Source organism: Micropterus salmoides, unplaced genomic scaffold, assembly GCF_014851395.1.
Source record: "Micropterus salmoides isolate LMB-PRFRI ecotype aquatic unplaced genomic scaffold, ASM1485139v1 Ms_hic_scaffold_1, whole genome shotgun sequence".
NCBI lineage: Eukaryota > Metazoa > Chordata > Actinopteri > Centrarchiformes > Centrarchidae > Micropterus > Micropterus salmoides.
In genome coordinates, this window is record NW_024040040.1 from 19,104,876 (window position 1) to 19,127,370 (window position 22,495).

Consider the following 22,495-nt stretch of genomic DNA (forward strand, 5'->3'; position numbering starts at 1 on the left):
CCAAGGATGTTCAGCTCCTAAACTCCCAACCATCCCTGAACTCCTTCTTTCCCTGATCACCACTTCCTTCATTCTCCTGCTCACACTTATGCATACAAGCACACGCACACTTACTTAGTGATTCATAAATTCTTGCAATACTGTACTATGACCACACCCATCTGCTATGCAGACACTACAACCCACCTATACAGTACATGAATTACTTTGTTTGATAATGTACTTATTTAATTTAGTAATGCTGCTTTGGACTATGGTGACAATATTGATATATGTCTGTCTATTTATTTATTAATATATTAGGCTATGTTTACTATGAAAGATGTTTTTTTATTTAACTTTTAGTAATCTACGGGTCTCGCAATTTCCCCATGGTGATAAATAAAGTGTTTTGAAATTGAAATTGAAAAAAAAAAACGGAAACGAAAAATTTTTTTCCAAACCTGCTGACACCATACAGAATTTCCATTTCGTGTCATAGCCAGCTTCAGCCACCAGATGGTGCTAAATGCACATACATGGTGCCCAGGTGCGCCACTGCTAATGATAATGCATCTTTTTCTGTCCAGAACAATTTGGACATCAGTTTAATGGATGACTATTGATAAATTAACAATATCCTGTGCGGTATATTTTCTTTAAATAAAAAAACACGGTTTAAAACGGTTCTGGTTATAAAAAAGTTCAATGGTTTAAGTTTGCAGTCTAAAATAAAGGGCTAAAATATCTTAGGTGGGTTTTCGCCCACAACTTAGGCTGACAGGTGCAGTTTCTACCTGTAATCAGGCCTGTGGGTTAGGAAGGCGGGTGTGTGGGTGTGTGTGGTAGAGAGGTGGAGCCTTATAGTCTCCCATTGGGTGCCCGTCCAGACAGGCGTACTAGACAGATTACTACCACTACCAGAATATAGAAACCAGTCTGAGGGCGACCGGTGAACCGCCGCAGCTTGGTCCTACCTGTAGCGGCTAAAATAGCATTAATTACTGTGTTCTGGTCAAATGGAGGCAGCGGTACTGAACCTCGCGATGATGACGGAGGTGGACTGCAACAGCAACACCCTGAACGCCGAGCTGGAGGTGAAGAAGCTGCAGGAGCTTGTCCGGAAACTGGAGCGGCAGAACGAGCAGCTGCGGACCCGGGCGAGCGGCTGCAACGGCGGCCCGCATGTGCTGCCCGCGTCCCCGGCGTACGTGCTCGGCAGCGTCGGGGGATACTGCCTGCCCAGCCCGCTGCCCACCCTGCTGTGCCAGTCGTCCTTGGGGTCATTCACGCCCCCGGAGGAGCCTTTCGACTATTTCCTCCCGCACATAGACGGGGATGGAGCAGCTTCTGCGGGGGAGGCTGAGGACGGATCCGAGCCGTCGGTCCTCGATGAGCTGGAACTTTTGGACTTGAATTCTCTGTCCTGCTCAGATGAACCCGATGACACATGGTAACTGTCCAGGGTTTGGCTTAATTCTCAACAATTTGTTGCGTTTTGCTGTAAGCTAACGTTACATGATTCTCTTGTTATTCATGCCTGATTTTCTCATTGTTTCTGGATGTAAGCTTTGTAATAACCCAGGCTGTCCACCTCCATGCCATGCCAAGACAAAGACACCCACCATGGAGGTGAATTATTCAGCTAGAACAGGCTACTTGTTGTCAGGGCTGTACCGAGCTGCCATTCTTCCTCTGTGCGGGAGACAGACTCAGATTCATATCAAAATGGCTTTTACCATGGGGCCTTATTCTACCTCAGGGATCAAAGCCTTACAAGTCTTTGTGTCATGCTTTAAAACCACAATTTCCATGAGATATAGTGTGTTTTACTTAAAAAAAAAAAAAAAAAAACACACTATAACAAACAAACAAAAACTTAGAAACACTTAAACCCTGATCTGATATCGTTATTGTCTTCTACAACTGAAAAACACATGTAAGTGGCTACAAAGACTCTCCCTCAAAACCAGAAACTGAAATTTTGCTGATTTAGTTGCAGCTTGCAGGGTGTACTGACCATCTCAAGCAAATAAACCAATGGAAAGCCACTTAGAATGAATAGTTGGCAGTTTTTGGTTGCAAACAGGACTGCACTAATTCTTGTTTTAGCCTTTTCAGTTAATCAAGTTAAGTTGGCTATTAGAAGTGTTCTTAAAACCCAAAGCGAGGTCTTCAAATTGCTTATTCTTTAGTCTAACTTAGAAATAGAGAAGAGCATTTGTCAGGGAGGCAATCAGCATGTTTTTTTTAAAACTTAATGGCCAATAGTTAATCATCAAATTAGGAACCGATTAATAAACTGATAATCTAGTAATTTTCTATCAATAGACCAATCAAGGCAAGCATTGCTCTAAGAAACATGGATGTGTATGTGCTGAGATTTACGCTCTAGTTGCCAGTTTATTAGGTACACCTAGCTTAAAAGAAAATACTCCTGCAATAAATTCTTAGATTTATGAAGGTTATGATATAATTTTTTTGTGTTGATTCAACTTTGTGGGAAGCTGTTTCTAATATTTTGTCCACCTCATTTATCTCAGTGAGAGCAGACTACATAGAAACATGAGCAAAGAATACAGCTGATTCTGTACAGCAGTACATTCAGGTTAATCATGTTTTTGGTGTATTCATATTGCAGGCATGTCCCCTTCTTGTATCTAGGATCAGTAGCCAAGGTGTGTTTGTGAGTCCCTCTCAGGTCAGACCCTCACCTGATGGCAGTGAAGGGTTTTAATCTATAATTCAGCTCCCTCTATGATGCCTGCAGAGGGAAAATGTAGGAGAAGGAGTTCAGGGCTGTCAGAATAATCTGATCCACTCCATTTGAACAGAGCAGCTCCTCTTCCTCACATCTAAAAAGCTTAGCATCACCTAAAGCCAATGGGCGGAGAGTTTTATGACTCAGGAGATGAATTGGTGGCACAAAGGAAAGATGGAGGCCTTGCTGTGTTCTGTCAGGGACTGCAAGGAGACGTGGGTCTAATAGAGCTTTTATAGCAATACTTTCATAACACTAATATCCTTCAAACATTTGAACAGTGACACCTGCTACTGCTGGTAATTGTTCCTTTTTTCAATTAGTCATCTCTGATTGTGTTTCTGTGGAAAGAGCAAAAAGGATGAGAATTTAACGCAGCGTTCATAAATCTGACTAGGTAACAAAAGAAATTATATATCTAGGAGTCCTACAACTGGACCTGGAAAAGGGCTAATTTATGTTAAGCAATGGAGTTTTAATATTGAAAGACATGAACATTGCAGTCTTTCCTTTTTGTTGGACATTGGATGCCTTCGTCTCATCCATCCATGGATTAACTGAAAATTAACTAAAATGTTGAAATATCAAATGAAAAGATGCAATATCAAAAATGAGCTTAGCCATGCTAGCAGCGTGGCTCTATGGGAAAAATTCTGATGATCTCCTGACTTTTCATCTAACGCCATGAGCAGATGACAAAATTTCCATTTATCCAGTAGTTTCGTTTAGAGCTGCAATGATTTAATCAATTAGTTGATAAAACAGAAAAGGTAACTCTGCAGCTATTTTAATAATTAATTCATTGTTTTTAGCCTTTTTTTCATGCATAGCAGTAAAAACATGCTAAATGTTCTGTGGATCCAGCTTTTGATTTTAGATCACTGTAAACCAAACTTTGGGTTTAGGACTCTTGGTTGGGCAAAACAAGACTTTTTTAAATTATTTATTACCTAGCATATTTATCAGTGCTGAAAATAATTATTAGTTGCTGCCCTACTTTGGTTTGTGACTAAATACGTCCAGAATTATATTTCTGTCAGCTGTATGTGTTTAGTACTAATTAGCTAATTTAAGATAGTGACCATGCTAAACATCCACATGTTAGCATTGTCGTTATGAGCATGTTAGCATGCTGACATTAGCTTTTAGCTCAAAGCCTTGAGGCTGCTAGCATGGTTGCAGAATCTTGTTCATGAATGAGTGCCCAAACTCATTTATTTCTACAGGGTTGAATTATCATAAAGAGTACTGTACGTTGTCCTGTGGCAGTTAAGACCGTTGTTTGACTCTGTGTCTCTTTCTAGGTTGTATTCGTCATCAAAAGCCAGTGACTCCACAGATAACTCCCTCACACCTCTGCAGTGGTGCCGGCAGGCTCTGGATACTCCCAAATCAGAGGTGGAGGCCGCCAGGCGATCGCTGTCCCTTCGACTGGAACAAGGTACCTGACAACAGGTTGTTTGTGTGTGGAAAGGAAATTACTTTGATTGGTTAATAACTTTTTTACTGCCTTTTTGTCAACCTCACTTAGAAATAAAGCACACGCCTGTTTTCTCTGTTGCTCGGAAAAGCCACAATTCTACATGCGCGGTCCCGAGCCTCTCTCTGACTACAGCAACAACAGCTCACCTAACAAAATGCAGTCCACTAACACCACAAAACAACCGGCTCCCAGCACAACACAAATTCCAACATAAACTCTGCGTAAGGATGAAAACAACCAGTTTTATGTGCTGAAAGCCCTTCAGCCCAAACGAGAATCAAATAGATGTCGGGTGAAAACACAGTCCCCATCAGAAAGGCTTGAGTCACGGAGAGACCTCCACTTTTTTTTTTGAAACCGACAAAACCAACCAAGTTGGCTTTTCATTCTATTGGACGGTAAACCAACATTACTGCAAAGCATGTGAAATACATTATGATGTTTTTCTTCAGCTGGCTCAAGTTGGATAACGTTAACTTACTGGCTAACACTGAGCAGTTGCTGACGTTATCCGGTGCAAAATACTACAGTTCTACATTACTTCACCAGCTAACGTGACCCATGGTACTATCCTGTGTACCACCGGTATTATGTCAAAGTATTGATTTTAGCCTGCAAGAAAGGATGTAACGGAAAAGCAAAAGTGAAGCGATTTGTTTATGCGAGCCTGTCGTAATGCAGGGCAGGGGCAGCCAGCTAGGTTAGCACTGATCTACCGCTGTTTGCTTCGTAACATTCAGTTTAGATTTATTGTGATTTAACCGATACTCAGGTACACAGCTTCTCCACCGTCTCAGTCGCTGTAACTTACATGAACCACATAATATACAATAATGCAACATAACGCACAGGACTACAACACATTTACTGCAGTAACGTTACTTAGTGAGGTCTAACTGTCTAACAATCTCATTTATAATATTCAGTCCAGCTCAACAAACAGCGAATTCAAGGTACAGGAATGGGCCTAAAAGGGTGCAAATTCTTTGTCACTCCAGCTGGACCCTAGCAGGGTATGAAGACTGTACCTTTAAATGGCGGTACATTTTTGTACATTTTTGTACCTTCTTGTCTGTACCTGTAAAAGAACATTTCTGCACCCCTAGTGACAAAAATACACCTTTGCAATTATTTATTTAGTTGAAGCCACAGGGGGAATTGAACCCGAGGCTCTTGCACCAAAGGCATGTGTCTTATGCACTGGGCCATCGCCACCCCTTTATGCTCTGGTGGCAGGGGAACACTGATTTTCTATCATTTGCCTGTACCTTCAGTTTGTTAAAAGTACGTACCCTCTGCTGTCAGCAAAGATTCTGTACCTTTAAAAATAAACAAAGGTCCACAATTAACACTTTAAGGACCATTTCTGTACCTTTTCATAGGGTACTTTTTTGACAAATGTACCTTTTTACCTGAGCCTCCGTTGAGAAATGGACAAATAGTTTTTGAAAAGGGGCAGGGGAGCTAACACTGATGTATCATGTAGGCTAAATGCAGTAAATCTAACATAATCATGTAACAAACATTGCTGACAACATCGCTTGCTGATAGAGAAGACCTATGAATTCCGTAAAGATCGCCATCTTTACATCGGGTTCATAGACTTGAAGGCTGCCTTTGACACCGTCTGCCACACTTCACTGTGGAGTATCCTTTGAGCACCACCCAAGATCATTGCCCTGTTTATGTTGCTTTATAGTAACGCACAGAGCTGTGTCCGTATTAACGGCAGAGACTCAGACTGGTTTCCCATCTCCAGCAGCGTTCGACAGGGCTGTGTGGCTGCTCCTGACCTTTTCAACTGCATCATTGACCATCTGATGTCTAGGGTTTGTGAGCGGGTCCCCGGAGTGGCCTTCGGCAGTTATTATCTGACTGACCTGGAATACGCTGACGACACCATCCTGCTCAGCACGTCCCTCAGCCAGCTGAGAGGCGCTCTGGGCATATACAGTGAAGAGGCTGAGAAGCTTGGCCTCCAGGTGAGCTGGACAAAAACCAAGTTCATGTATGTTGGTGACGGACCATAACCAACTCCCCTGCAGTTTGGCAACGATACTGTAGAACCCGTCAGCAGTTTTTTGTATCTGGGATCCCTAGTGACAAACAACGGGGACCTAAAACCAGAGATTACCCGCAGAAGAGCCCTGGCTGCGTCAGCTCTGCAGTCTCTCTGGAAACCACTCTGGCAGCACCATACCATCTCACACAGGATGAAGCTCCGGATTTATAACTTAGCAGTACTCCCCATCCTGCTCTATGGCTCCGAGACCTGGCCTTTAAATAAGACACTGGCTGCAAGACTAGATGGCTTTGACAGCAGGGCCCTCAGGACCATAGAGAACATCAGGTGGCCCCAGCGGGTTTCCAATCAAGTGCTTAGAGCCCGTACGTGCCAGCCCGGAGCATCTGGTCTGGCTGCGCAATGCCGCACCCGCTGGTTTGGCCATGTCCTCCGCCTCCCTCTTGACCATCCAACGAGAGCCATTCTCCAGTTTGATCAGAGAGCTGCAGGCTGGAAACGAACACCAGGTAAACCCTGCACCCGATGGCTCGACGTCCTCGCGGGTGACCTCCAACAACACGGAGTTGCTGTGGAGGATGCAGAGCAGCTGGCTCAAGATCGTCAGCACTGGAAACAACTGGTTCATCTGGTCAGCTCAACGCACAAGGATGGGACGTACCCATACCCATTGCAGGAGCCAAAATAATAATAATAATAATGATGTAACGAACATGGATTAGTTCAACCTCAAGCTGATAAAAATATTACTGAAACGTTGCAGTATGAGTTTACCTGAGTTTCCAGCATCATGTTTGGGTGTAGATGTTGCCTGCTGTCTTTTGAACAATGCTGGAAATGTCTCTCTGGAGTTCAGTCTCTGGGTGTTGCTAATTTCAGATTTGTCACTCTTCCTTTTAATAACAACAATGCCATAGATTATTAATTTTATGTTTTAAACATAATCTGTCCAGCTGGTCTTTATCACTTTATCCTCTTTTCTGTGTACTGGCATCACTAGATGTGTCTGTTCAGGAGTTGAGTTTAATTTAGTTCCCTGTTTTTTTCCTTTTCTGTGTCCATAAGACGTCTTTTACTCAGCCACAGTTAGTTGTTTCTCAGGTCATACAGTACATGCTAAACTGAAGGCTGAGACAGCAGATTAGTTTGCAGGGTGCTGCTCTGCTCCAGGCTATTATAAACTGACGTACACAGATTTCTTGCCAAAAAAAACAGGAGCTCACTGACTCACACAATACCAATCTTGGCCAGGCAGAACTGCTCAATAGTTACTCGTCTAGACTTTATAGCTAGATGTTCTTGCTATCTTGTTAAAGAAGCAGAGTTGCACCAAGAGCTATGTCATTTTCTTGAGTTTCAGATATTTTAGGCACTGTATTGATCATCTTACAGCAACAACCACAAAACCTGTGATGGATGTCTAATCAAAGTTGTATTTCTAAAAGTCTACAGTGAGACTGGAAGCAAATAAATGGTGTCCAAATAAATTGGTGTTTTTTTTGTCATAGCCACATATATTTTAACAGTCATGTTAGTTGGTTTACTGCTCCATAGCCATAGGTTGGCAGTGGTTTCCGCCAAACTATGGCTTACTAGCCCATTTGCACTACTGTATTTGTGAACAGCACAATATTGTCTCAGGCTATAACCTAATTATAATTTGAACTACAAGCTATGTTTCATATGAAATACTGTACTATATTGCTGTATAGTGTATTTGAATTATACACAGAACAGCAACTTAATTGTACAGTAATTTGAAAAGCATTTTTAAACAGCTGTACTGTGTTTTGAAATTCAGTGAATAGTGAAGCTGTCCATTTCATTACTTTATTTTCATGTAATAAAATGTCAGATGGTAATCTGCAAGAGCAATAAAGAAATAGAAAAACATTTTGGTTCTGCTTAAAGTGATCAGTTTGACCCAGACCGACGTGATCATTATAACAGCTTCCCGCTGTATCTCCAAAAAGCCAACTTTTCATGGGCTAAGAAATTCAGCCCCCCAGTTCAGATACTGGTTGGAGCAGGAGCTCACCTTCATCACTACACTGTGACTAATGGGGCTCAGCAGGACAGTAGACCTTACAGACTATAATCTGTACACGCCTCATAGCATTAAGCAGATCAGGCCCGGGTCACCTGACCTGCATGTCAGCTATGATTAGAGACATCACTTTATTATATAATGGACCGCTGAAGACGGGGAATTAGTGAGAATACTGAAGAACAAGCAAGTCTCATTTGAGAAAGTAAAGCAGGAAGAGCAGCTACTGAGCTTCCTTAAAATATATGCCCGTCATGGTTGCATCAGCTGACTGAATATTTGAAAAATCAATCAAATAGACCCGTGACTCTCGCAGTCAGCGTTGTCATGGTAACCTCGTGTGCCGGAATCAACTTTTAAAAAAATTGATTTCACATCCTGAGCTCACTGACAGCCAACCAGGAAAAAGCAGATCACTGTTATCCATCCAGTTGTCAGTCTGAAGAAATGCTCATCTGATCGATGAGTCTGTTTGCAGCCGTGTGTGTGTGTGTGTGTGTGTGTGTGTGAGAATGGAAGCGACAGCTCCCACGGCCTTAGCTGAACAGGCAGCTTAACACCCTGAAGCCTTTAATGAGAGGAGATGGCGTTGGGCTGGCCTACGTGGGCGTGTTTGTGTCTGTGTGCGAGGCTGTGCTGCCTTCCCACACTTTAAAAACTTGAGACGTACACTGCTGCTGGACTGCTCTTTTGCATCAGTCAGTGGCCATTTCATGACAGCTTAAACGTTTCCTATTTTAATTTAATATTGTCTGGTGTGGTGAAGGCACTCCACACTGTCACCACTTATTTAATTTGGAAAAGATAACATTTAGTTTAATGCCCGATAGAGAGCTATGACCAAAATTGCTTTATCAATAAACATATGGTGTTTGGGCAGCCCGTTCACTTTGGCAGTAATTGATGCACATGATACCTTTCAGCGCCCTGGGCTTTCAAGTAACTCCAATGTAACCCATCCGCTATGTGAAACCAAAGTCAAAGTTTAGTTATTTAAAGTTTAACATAATGTAACAAGACAAACTTGACTAATATCACATAATGTACTTATTTCAACCCAAACCATGGTCTTTTCCTAAACCTAACCAATCAAATACCAACCCTCTGTCAAAGCATCTGTATTTGATGCCCTGGGATGAGAACATGTTTGGGAGTTTTTCAGTCAAGGAAGTTTTATATTTTCAGTCAAGGGTGTAAAAGTAGATGCCGACGTATGTTGTAGAAATGACAGCCCTCTTAGGTACATTTGTGATTTTGATCTACGTAATTAATAATAGTTATTTTGTTTTATAATATAACAATATAATATTGCACCAAAAATGTTGGCAAGATAAATCAAGCAAGAGCACTGATATAGTGGATTAACGTAGGTTAATGATTGGTTTCTGAATACAGTAAAAAAAAAACAACAACAACAACAAAAAAAAAGACTTGGACTAGCACAAAGACTGGAAATGGTGGGAAACAGCTAGCCTGTGGTGTAAGGGAGCGTTCCATTTACCTCGTTAAGTCGGAGGTCGGAACTGGGAATGACGTCACACAGTGACAGAGTTCCAGTACAAACAGCAGGTTGAAGTCGGTAAACAAGATTGATGCCTCTGGCCATTGTTAGGGTTACCAGCTGATAACAACGCATTACACGGCATTTTGCACTACAGATATGGTTACAAACGTCCACAGATTTAAACTGGACAGGACTGTGTATAGGACTGACTTAATGAGACACAAATAAGACAGTAGTGCCATAAACAGTATATTACTACAGCTTTCGCTACTGTTGGTGCTGGGAGCAGCCATCTTGGATTCTGAGGTTTGTTTTGGTGAGGTTCTACCGACCTATTGGCCTTATTCACCTACTACCACGTTGTGCGCATATCCCTCGATCCAGTTGCTATAACATTTCCTGATTTCCTCGGGCAGGCTGTTCCAGAGCCTCGGGGCCCTGACAGCAAACGCTCTGTCCCCTTTAGTTTTCAGTCGAGACTCTGGAACAGACAACAGTCCTCTGCCCGAGGATCTCAAGTTACGTGCTGGTGTGTATGGGACTAAAAGTTCAGAAATATAACAAGGCGAGAGGCCATGAAGAGCTTTAAAAGTGATCAATTCTAAAACATACTGGGAGCCAGTGTAATGAAGCTAAAATAGGAGTAATGTGGTCATATTTCTTTGTTCTGGTTAAAAGCCTGGCAGCTGAGTCGATCAATAGATTTTTGGGTTAAACAGGTGAAAAGGCTGTTGCAATAATCCAGGCGTGATGAGATGAAGGCATGTAAAATGGTCTCGGTGTCCTTAAAAGTTAACATAGATCGAATTTTTGCTATATTTCTAAGTTGATAAAAATATGATTGAACAAGCTTTGTGGTGTGCTGCTTGAAATTTAAATTACTATCAAACCAAACACCAAGGTTCTTTGCCACAGGCTTAATGTGATTTACTAGGGAACCAGCAGATGGCAGTATTTGTTTTGCCATCTGCTGGGACCCAATGACCAGGATTTCTGTTTTGTCTGAGTTCAGTTGGAGGAAATTATTTGACATCCATTTTTTAACTTCACAAAGGCAGCTGTTATGTGAACTCAGCATTCCAGGGTCTGTGGATCTAACGGGCAAGTATATTTGTGTGTCATCAGCATAAATATGAAAAGAAATGCCAGTTTATGGATAATATGTCCAAGGGGAAGCAGATACAAGGAAAACAAAATGGGTCCTAAGACCGACCCCTGAGGCACATCATATTTAACTGGACAGAACGAAGAGACATAGTTGTTTATAGACACGCAAAACTTCCTATTTGACAGGTAGGATGAAAACCGTTCTAGGGCAGTACCGGAGATCCCCACCCAGTGCCTTAGTCTGTCTAACATGATGTTGTGATCAATGGTGTCAAAAGCAACGCTAAGGTCCAGGAGTACCAGGACTGAGCACATGCCTTCATCAGCAGACATTAAAAGGTCATTGGTGACTTTAAGCAGGGCAGTCTCAGTGCTGTGGTACTTCCTGAAACCAGATTGAAACTTTTCAAATATTTTATTTTTCCAGTACAATGAGCAGCTGTTAGGACACAATTCTTTCAAAAATCTTTGCAATAAAAGGCAGTTTTGAAATTGGTCTAAAATTTTGTGGGAGGGAGGGATCTAAACCAGGTTTCTTTAAAAGCGGGTTCACGCAAGCCGTTTTAAAATAATCAGGGACACAACCAGTAGATAGGGAGCTGTTGAAAACAGAGATCAAATGGGGCCCAACAGAATCTATTACTTTCAGTAAGAACTTTGTAGGTATTACATCAAGTGGGCTGGAGAACACTCTCATTTGTGATACCGGTTTTAAAAGCTCAGACAAGTCGATGGGATAAAACTGGTTAAAACTCTCTTGTTGCTGGTGAGGAACCTCTGAGTAAGAGGCCACATGGGTAATAGAGGCTCTGATTGACACCACCTTATTGGTAAAATAAGATAAAAACAATTCAGTCATCATTACTTCCAGCTGAGGCACAAGGAGGGGTTGGGTTTACCAGCTGATCCACAGTCTTAAATAGAAACCTGGGGTTGTGTTTATGTGTAGTAATGAGTTCAAAAAAATAGTGTGTTCTCGCATCCTTAACATCTTGCACTTTCCCTATTTTCCCCTTTTTCACCATAGTCCACTGTTAATTCCGGGAAGAGATGAAAGGTTGAACTTCGAGGGAACTCGAACTGCGTCGGTGCTGACACTATGGGAACACCTTATGGCCGTGGCAGGGCTGAACTATGAATGAAACTACTCCAATCCTATTGGTGTTACTAGAACGGTAGTGTGTGACGGCGTGACTGGAGGGGTATATAAGCACACCGGCACATAGGACACATTAGCTTCTTTCTATTCAGCAGGCACTCTGGCTATGTTTGGAAGCTCCATCATCCTACCTGAAGTCGAGACGTGTGTCTTTCCCTGTCAGCGTTTCATCACGGAAGGTGATACCCATGGGATGTGCGTGTCATGCCTGGGGATGTTGCATGCCCAGGCAGCTCTCGAGGGGGCTGCCTGCGACCATTGCGAGGCCCTGCCCCTGAGGGTGCTCAGGTCTCGAGCGTCTCTTTTTCTAGAGGATGGTCGGATGCGCTCCCCCCGTGGCACAGGCCCCGCGGTTGCTGAGGCGTCGTGGCGGCTCCGATCCTGGGGATCGCAACGCGAGATTGCTGAGGGTGCCGTAACAGCTGAGGCCTTTTTCCGGTCCTCGTCCGCGGAATCCTCCTCCCCTCGTCCCCGATCGGGAGCCCGTTTCTCGGTTTCTCCCACTCGAGGGGTGAGTCCGGAGACTTGCACGATCTGGCTCTGAGGAGCTAGATCTGCTTAGCGTGGAGAATGACTTTGGGGAAACGGAACGTCATCAGCCCTCGCCAGGATACGAGGAGTTGTTAGAAGTGGTGACGCGGGCTGTGGCCAAGCTGCACATTGATTGGCCACAGGCGGTGCAGCAGCCGTCGGGCAGCAAACTAGGCGAGCGGTTTCTGCAACACAGAGCGCCACCCCCACGTCGGCCCTTACCATTTTTTCCGGATCTACACAACTCGTTGTGCTCCATGATCTACACAAGTTGTGGACGTGGAGCAAACCCTTCTCTGCATGGCTGTCTACGTCCCCCCGGCTGGACTACGGCAACGTGACGGAGATCAGACAGCACGGCTACGGAGCTACTCTTGCCCCCAGCCCCGCTAGGGCTGGATGCCATGGTGCAGACGTGGCCGAGGCCGCGTCTGTATGCGTTTTCCTCCAGTCGCTCTGCTCCCGGGGGTTCTGGAGCGGGTCCGCCAGGACAGCGTCAGTCTACTACTAGTAGCCCCGTTTTGGCCAGCACGAGTGTGGTTCTCAGATTTAATATCGCTGCTCGAGGGCCCACCCTGGCAGGTCCCTCTAAGGAGAGACCTGCTGTCCCAGGCGAGGGCTGGATCTTTCACCCCACACCCCGCCCTGTGGCAGCTATGGGTCCGGCCCCTGAGGGGCGCAGTTCCTAGAGGCGGGCTTGACGACAGGAGCATCGAACGCGCTCAGCTCCAGCCCCTCACAAGAAGGATGTACGGCCTAAAGTGGAATGTGTTCACCACCTGGTGCAGAGAACGGTGGTGGACCCAGTTACCTGCTTGGTAATTGTGATACTGGAGTTCCTCCAGCACCGTTTCTCCGCTGGCCTCTCCCCGTCCACGCTCAAAGTGTATGTGGCTGCCATTGCAGCATTCCACACCCCTCTGAGTGATGGGCCCTTGGGAGGCTTCCACTGGTCGTGCGCTTCCTCCGTGGAGCCAGGAGATGAGACCCGTGACTCATTCCAGGGTTCCCACCTGGGACCTGGCAGGGTTCTCGAAGTGCTGGCTGAGGCCTCTTCGAACCCCTGGAGTCGGCTGAGGCCAAGCACCTGACCCTTAAGATGACCTTTCTCCTCGCTATCACCTCTCTGAGGAGGGTGGGGATCTCCAGGCACTTTCGATTTCTCCCGATGCCTGGAGTTTGCCCCGGGGGGCAGGGCCATCCTGTCCCTTGTCCAGGTTATGTCCCTAAGGTTCCGGCAGACTGGCAGGGTCCACGGTGCTGCAGGTGTTTCATCCCCCACCTCATGTGACGGCGGAGGACGGGAGACATCATCTGCTCTGCCCTGTCAGAGCACTGAGTATTTACACTCTGAGATCTTCCCGGTGGAGGAAAGCAGACCAGTTGCTGGTGTGTTTCGGGTCCCCCAAGGCTGGGCTCCCCGCTTCTAAACACCATCAGCAACTGGATCGTTCAGACTATTTCCCTGGCCTATCAGGTGCGCGGTTTGCCTTCACCTATGGCCGTAAGGGCACACTCTACTTGAGGCATGGCGGCTTCTAGGCCTCCTCGCAGGGCGTCACGGTTTATCCGGTTTTACAGTCTGGACCTTCCTTCTGCACCCAGCATCCGTGCGCTCTCCTCCTAGTCGTGCCGTCAGGTTCTTCCCCTAGAAGGGGAACGAGCACTGCGTCGGTCCGCCACACCTCACCCCGCCTGAAGTGCCTTGCTTCATAGAAAGGGCTAATGTCCTATGTGTCGGCGTGCTTATATACCCCTCCGGTTACGCCGTCACACACTACCGTTCTAGTTACACCAATAGGATTGGAGTAGTTTCATTCATAGTTCAGCCCTGCCACGCCCAGAGGCGTTTCCATAGTGTCGTCACCGACGCAGTGTCTCGTTCCCCTCTCGGGAACAAGGGTTACATACGTAACCCGAGACATTTGTTGTCCACACAGGTACTGCCATGGACTGACGCCTGCTCTGCTCCGCTCTGTCACTGTTGGGAACTTCAGTTTAGAGTGTACCCTAACCTCGTTTGGTTTTCTAGATGGAGGGCGCAGTGGAAATAGTTGGAAATCTGACATTAGGGGGCGTTTTAGTTGAAATTTACGACTTGGAATTCCGGCTTCCCGTGTCAAATGGAACTAAACATAAAAACATGTTGTGGTATTACAGGTGGCTAGCGCAACCAGTGGAGACTTCAGGAAGTCACTGTACCTAGACAGAAAACAGTCTGTCACATAACCCACTGTAATATACAACATGTGAATTACGGGTGCTGGTTGGCAGATTTTGTTACCTTTGGCCTGAGCCAGGCTAGCCGTTTCCCCATGTTTTCAGGCTTAAAGCAAAGCTAAGCTAACTAGGCACCACCTGTAGATTCATCTTGAACGTAACAGCATGAGTGCTATCAGTCTCTTATGTAACTTTCAGCAAGAAAGCAATTCATTTATTTCCCCAAATTTGTAAGTATAGGGCCAGTGTTAAAATAAAAATTATAGTTAAAATAATGATGAATAAATGTTCATCAATTTTTTTTATGTACATCTTGCCTGGACTGATGTTGGGTGATGATGTCTGGCTTACGCTTCACTCCGAGGGGTCGAGGTCTGGGCTCTGTGCCGGAAAGTCAAGTTCTTCTACACTTAACAAGGAACCCATGCCTGCTAAGACCTCCTTTTTTTTTTAATATGTATGTATAGGCTCACAGTAGACGACCTCTGACTGGTCTCCGTCCTCTGCAGTTGCACCAGCTGTGCAGCTTGTTGCATCAAGGTTTGGACCGACCCTCTAAGTGGTCCTCTGCTGAAGCGTGGCATCACTGCGAGCAGCAGAGGAGAGGAATCCTCCCACCAGCTCGGCACGACTATCAGTACAGTGAAATGGAGAGCTGTTGCTACGGCAACCGTTACATGAAAGGGATGCACCCCCCGATTCCCCTTTTATGGCTAGTGACATAGATTCATATTGACAGGTAATGGAGAGAAATCCTCTTCCTGCGGCTTTTGGAGGTTGGAACACACACATTATTTTAATAACAGATGCACAATGCAGCACATTTGTATTCATCTTAGTTCTCAGGATATTGCACAGATATTTATAACACGGGTACTTGAAACCAGTTGAACTTTCTTCTGTATGTCTATGAATAGTTACTGAGAGGTGTGTGTGTGTGTGTGTGTGTGTGTGTGTGTGTGTCTGAGACAATCGGCACCAGGTGCAGCAGCAGTGTATGAGCAGCTCTGTTGTGTTGAATACAGCTTTGTTGTGGAGCTGTTGAATAGAGCTGTTAGTGACAGTCACAGTGCTGGTGAGGTAACCGCTGCACACTGCTGCTCTCTCTTCAAAGATGTGTGTGTGTGTGTGTGTGTGTATTTCTGAGTTTGCATTATTGTGTTAAGGCGGTTTGTGGTTTTGGAGCTTGAGATGAAAAACTAAATTCACAAAGGGTCTGTTGTTAGCTTTATTTTAGGAGTTGTGTTCAATTGTTCAAGTTAGTCCTGTACTGGGGACGGCATTTGGATATCCCCCCCTATCCCTTTTGGTTTGCATTTTTAGAGCTGTGTCGTTCAGTAGCTGAAGAAATCCCTGTTAAATAGTTTCTTTATCTTCACTCACCTCACTCCAAATGTAAGAACAACATGTGCACGATGAGGCTTTTCAGTGCCGTATTTTTTTTTAGCTTTATTTATTCAAGTGTGACATGAAGGTGAGACATCAAAGAAATGAAATGTTAAACCAAAAGAAATGACAAATGAGAGGGTGAAAAGAAAAAGGGTGGAGGGGGGGCATATTGATATAAAAGAAACAGTTGCTGGGGTTTGTATGCATAAAGGCATGCTGTTACATGCATGGAGGTGTGGAGAGGCAGTTTTCTGACAATATGCGAGACGAGCTGCACAACGGTACATAGAAGAATACCAGGCCACCGTCGCCACTGTGCTACCATCTCTATTGTTACCTTAAAATAGCCTAATGATGATGCATCACGCAGCAGAGAGAGCTCCAGGGGAGCCCTCACAGAGTCCTGACGTTTTTTTTTTCCATTTTCTTTTTTTTCCCAGTTACATACAGCGGAGAGAAAAGGTCTACACACCCCTGTTAATGCCAGTTCCTTATGATGTAAAATAATGAGACAAAGACAAATCATGTCAGAACTTTTTCCACCCTTAATGTGACCGATAATGTGAACATTCAATTGAAAAATAAAACCCTCAAATAACCTGGTTGCATAAGTGTGCACACCCTTAGACTAAAACTTGTTGAAGCACCTTTTGATTTTATTACAGCCCGTCTTTTTGGAGTCTATTAGCATGGCACATCTTGACGTGGCATATTTGCCCACTCTTCTTTCAAAAGCGCTCCAAATCTGTCAAATTGCGAGGACATCGCCTGTGCACAGCCCTCTTCAGATCACCCCCACAGATGTTCAATTGGAGTCAGGTCTGGGCTCTGGCTGGGCCATTCCAAAACATTGATCTTCTTCTGGTGAAGCCATGCTTTTGTGGATTTGGATGTGTGCTTTAGGTCGTTGTCGTGCTGAAAGGTGAACTTCCTCTTCAGCTTCAGCTTTCTTACAAACCTGAAGGTTTTGTGCCAAATTGCCTGGTATTTGGAACTGTTCATAATCCTCCACCCTGACTAAGGCCCCGGTTCCAGCTGAAGAAAACAGCCCCAAAGCATGATGCTGCACCACCATGCTTCACTGTGGGTATGTTGTTCCTCGGGTGATGTGTAGTGTTGTTTTTGCGCCAAACATACCTTTGGAATTATGGCAAAAAAGTTCTACCTTGGTTTCATCAGACCATAACACATTTTCCCACATGCTTTTGGGGGACTTTTGGTTTGTTTTTGCAAACTTCAGCCATGCTTGGATGTTTTTTTTGTAAGAAAAGGCTTCCGTCTTGCCACCCTACCCCATAGCCCATTCATATGAAGAATACGGGAGATAGTTGTCACATGTACCACATGTACCACACAGCCAGTACTTGCCAGAAATTCCTGCTGTTCCTTCAATGTTGCTGTAGGCCTCTTGGAAGCCTCCCTAATCAGTTTTCTTTTCGTCTTTTCATCAATTTTGGAGGGACGTCCAGTTCTTGGTAAAGTCACAGTTGTGCTATATTTTCTCCACTTCATGATGACTCTCTTCACTGTGTTATATGGTATATCTAATGCTTTGGAAATTCTTTTGTACCCGTCTCCTGACTTGTGTCTTTCAACAATGAGATCTCTCTGATGCTTTGAAAGCTCTCTGCGCACGGCTTTTGCCGGAGATTCAACTACGAAAATATCAGGAAAATCCTACTAGAACAGCTGAACTTTTTTGTGATTAATCAGAGTCACTTTAAATGATGGCAGGTGTGTAATGACTTCTAGTTAACCTGCGTTTGAATGTGATTGGTTAATTCTGAACACAGCCACATCCACAGTTATAAGAGGGTGTGCACACTTATGCAACCAGGTTATTGTAAGGTTTTTATTTTTCATTTTTCCCCCTCGAAGATTTCAGTTTGTTTTTCTATTGAATTGTTCACATTATAAGTCACATTAAAGGTGGAAAAAGTTCTGATATGATATGACACATATTTGTCTCATTATTTTACATCATAAGAACCTGGCATTTTAACAGGGGTGTAGACTTTTTCTATCCACTGTATTGCTGTTTTTTAATACTAACAAATAATTACATCTTAAAAATCCTCAACAAGAAGAATGCTACATGATGTTAGACAAGTTTGTACCAAGCGCAGTTCAATCTCATTTCTAGATAAAAAAGGGGGGGAGGCTATTTTAGTAGTTTTATTTTTTTAACCAGCCTTTAGAGAAACGCTAAAGCTGCAACTGGTTAAATGTGTCATCTACAGCTGGCATTTAAACTTTCAGTCAACTTTTTACAGATTTGCAGTTGTTGCTATTTAAATGAAGTATAAATGTATTGACCCCGCGACCCTGTACGCAGGATAAGCGGTTGACAATGGATGGATGGGGATGGATGGATGGATAAATGTATTGAAGATAATGATGAAGGTTTTGTTATTATCCCCTCTGCTTGTTTCCCCTCTCCTCCTGCACTCCCTCCTCAGTTTCCAGGTGGCGTAGTTCCCTGTCCAGCCCCTCCCCCTCCTCATCCCCCGGCCCTCCTCTGAGTCGAGTGGCCGGAGTGTCGCCTATCAGTCCTTCCCCTTCAGCCAAACCCTGCGCCACAACCCAGTCGTCTGAAAGACATGGTAACCAGACAGCACAAGTTTGCACACATTTCTAGTGTGTGTTGAGTCTTTACCTCAAAAACTTTTACCTCCACAGCAGCTGTGACACTTACTCATACTATTACTCAAATTTTATTTCTGCTAAAACTTTCTCTTTTCACCCCTCCTCCTTCCTCCCTCAGCCCCATCCCTATCCTCCCCGCTCCACCCGGTCCTCCATCGGACGCTGAGTCCAGTAGGGAAGGAGCTCTCCCCTGTAGCTGAGAGGACTCCCACGTTCTTCCCTCACAGCCGCAGTAAGCCTCAGTGCTGCTTCTCTGTTCCTGCTTTTCTTGCCCCATAGGGAACATAACATAACTGAATAGTCTGTGCTTTTAGTAATCAGAATATTGATGTGCAGGTGAAGACACTCGGTGTGAAACTGGGTCAGCCACAAGCTTTTCAGATTTTATTTCAGTTCTCATGTAAGTCCTGAGAATACGATGTTACAGTTTCACTGCTGCTTCAAGCTACGTTTCAGTTGCGGGAATAAATGTGTGCCAGCCTGTTGTGCATTATTTGTGATGGAAAAAAAATATGTTCCAGACACAGCAGAGAGCAAAGCTGCAGGGAACAAGAGAGGCTACACGTAGCAGATGAAACTAACAGCCACAGGGGCGCACTGGTGGCTTTGTATTTTTTTGTTGTTTTTTTTTGCCCAAGGCCCAGTCCCATGACCGTGATAGCCCAAACAGCAACGTGGCAAAGGCAGGGCCTACTCTTTAGCTTTCTGGATCTCTTTAGTTATGCTATGTCTGTTGTTCTAAATATAAACTCACTTACATCTGTCTGCCTCATTTGTGTATCACCAATATGATGATGTGTTAGTCAGAGCCATAACTAGTCCAAATTCCACCAACCAAACTGTGTAAATTTTTTAAAAATCACACAAATTCTGTGAATCATTTTATAACTGTTCAATTTTATTTTCTTGAAATTTTATCACATTGCATTGTTGTCGAAATGTTTCAAAGCGTTATTTAGACAGTTTGGGGGGGGGGGGGGGTTTGGCCAAAGCAGTCACTTTTAAGATATTTAGTCTTCATACAAAGTTCTTGCGCTGCAGAAATTTTTGGTCCATAGCTGAAGGTAATAGAATGTGAAGCCTGAGGGATTTAGGACCAAAATGTTGTAAATACAGTGAGTGCAAGTGATTGACAAGATATTTAGTCTAAAACATGTCATAATCCGCCTACAACCGTATTAAGTGTGCAGTCGAAAATATAAAGTCCCCTTCAGGCCATTAAACCCCTCAAAGTCCCAAAAATGCTACAGAGGATGTGTCCTTTGTCCTCAATGGTAGATACTACTCTGATGCTTATTACACTCAAAAATTGTTAATTATCTCCAAAATATTAATTCCTCCTTCCAGCAACTCGTCTTTTCTGAAACTACTTCCAGATTAGAATAATCAAAAGACTGTGCTGGAAAGCGTTTTAATACTGTATAGACTATTTCTTCAGTGGAAAGTGAACATTCAATAGCGTGAAGTGAAAAAATATGTTGGTTTCTAAAGTTACCTAAAAAGGCTAATAAACGGTTTTGAAATCTTGGTGTGAGTGCAGACGCAAGAGCAAAATGTGATAAAAGGAATTAAGAATAATACAACTGATGGAAGGGATTAATTTAGAGAGCAGTCATAGAATATCATTAACCCCGGGAGAGGTTGTTATAACCTCTCTGATAATATTTCTGCCTCACTGGTGTTTAATAGACTCTAATTCTAAGAGCTAAGTATCCATTCGTTTGGATCCTTCGTCTTTATGTAGAGGACACTCGGAAGACTCGAAGGTGCTTTTCTTTCTCTTTTTTCTTTCTAAGCTACCAAAACTGCCTCAGTTGTAAAACACTGTGTCATAAAACAAGCTAGAAAGGTAAGATGAGATCAAGGAAAACTGTTTTCTCATACTGGTTGTCTGTCCGTTAAAGGCCGCAGCCTCCAGTGCTCCGCCCTCAGTCCCCAGTCATCCATGGATAGCGACCTCGGTGCTTCAGAGGTGGAGGACGACTCCATCACTCTGGGATACAAACTGCAAGACCTCACGGATGTCCAGGTCATGGCCCGACTGCAGGAGGAGAGTAAGTGATTGATTCGGCTTAAGATTCAAACAGACACACAACGCTAGGCAGGAAAACATGCAGTTTGGCTTGGCCCACTGAGATTTTAACATGCCTAATGATGGTGTTTCTGTCACCAGAACAGCTGTTGCTCTGAGAAATAGTATATAATTAAAACTCCAAATTGCAGGGAATGTGGCCCGCTGCACAGTGGCTGTATTGTTTATTTTAGATCACTGGTTCCCAAACTAGGGAATGACATGGTGGATAGACATGGTCAGCAACAATACTCAGGTAGGCTGTGGCGTTTAAAAGATGCTCAGTTGGTACCAAGGGTCCCAAAGTGTGCCAAAAAAATATTTCCCACACCATTACACCACCACCAGCAGCCTGAACCACTGATAGAAGGCAGGATGGATCCATGCTTTCGTGTTGTTTACGCCAAATTCTGAACCTACCATCTGAATGTTGCAGCTGAAATCGAGACTCATCAGACCAGGCCACGTTTTTCAATGTTCTGTTGTCCAGAGGCCTGTACCACGAAGCAGGATTTGAGCTTATCCAGGTAACCTTGGGGTTAACCCTGGGTTTTCAGTACCACGAAGGTGGTTCACTTCTTACCGGGGTAGATCGCCATGGTAAATTATGCTGAACGGCTAACCTGCTCCGGAGCAGGTTATGTTCCACATAAGAGATTAACTCTATGAAAACGCCGCCTACTAACCAATCAGCTCTCTTGGAAAACATCACCATCTGTAGGGAATCCCACAGACTGTTTTAGCCAATAGGCTGCTTTATGTTTGTACCGGTGATGTGGAGAAACTCTTGACTATAGCGATAGGAGACTGATTAAAAGCCTTAGGCTATTGCTGCCTACAGGTTTTTACAGTAGGCTACAGCAGGATAAGCCTACTAACTGCTTTCAAATGTGTTTGATATTTTTTCATTTGCTCCCAGTCCGTTTCACACAGCCTGATGCAGCCGTTAAAATAAATTAGTTTTATTTGTCTTATGGGAGGCTGAATTATGAGCAGTTTGGTAGGGATTTTGAAATACTAAATTTTAATATGAACGTAGGCTATCTATTTTAGGTTGGTATAGCTTTCTTATAGGCCTACTACAGAGACTGTAGTCTTGTGGGTGAGGGACGGTGAGTTTCCAGTCGCCTAAATGTTGAGATTCAGTCTTTCAGCCACTATTTGAGCACATTTTATGGCATGAATGGAGTTTGTTTCATTGCTTTATGAAGTTAATTTAAAACAATGTTTGGAACACTTTTGGGTGTGTTAATTATCTTATTTTTGAAGAGACGACAAGTTTTTTTTTAAATGAGGTGGAACGGCCTGTGTCTTTTAATGTGGAAACGCCGACACACAGCTGAGCTGAAAGAATAAGGCTGAGGAGATTTTCATACAGCTCATAAGAACACATCAAATCAATGCAATATTATAGACTACGCCTGTTCATTTAGACATTCAGACTGTCTCCCTGCATGTCAATATCAATTTTATTTATATTCAATTCAATTCAATTTTATTTATATAGCACCAAATCACAACAACAGTTATCTCACAGCGCTTTTCATAAAAGAGCAGGTCTAGACCGTACTCTGT

The 22,495-nt window shown here is 43.9% G+C and overlaps 1 protein-coding gene across 1 annotated transcript in view; it reads left to right on the top strand.

Moving 5' to 3' along the window:
* The first annotated feature begins 884 nt into the window (after nt 1-884).
* LOC119904844 (SLAIN motif-containing protein 1-like) overlaps nt 885-22,495 on the top strand; it is a 34,844-nt gene continuing 13,233 nt past the window's right edge. The window contains 5 exon segments of the mRNA XM_038721509.1: nt 885-1,432; nt 4,045-4,181; nt 18,663-18,806; nt 18,968-19,081; nt 20,754-20,903. Coding sequence (XP_038577437.1) covers nt 999-1,432; nt 4,045-4,181; nt 18,663-18,806; nt 18,968-19,081; nt 20,754-20,903 — 979 coding nt within the window. The 5' untranslated portion in view covers nt 885-998.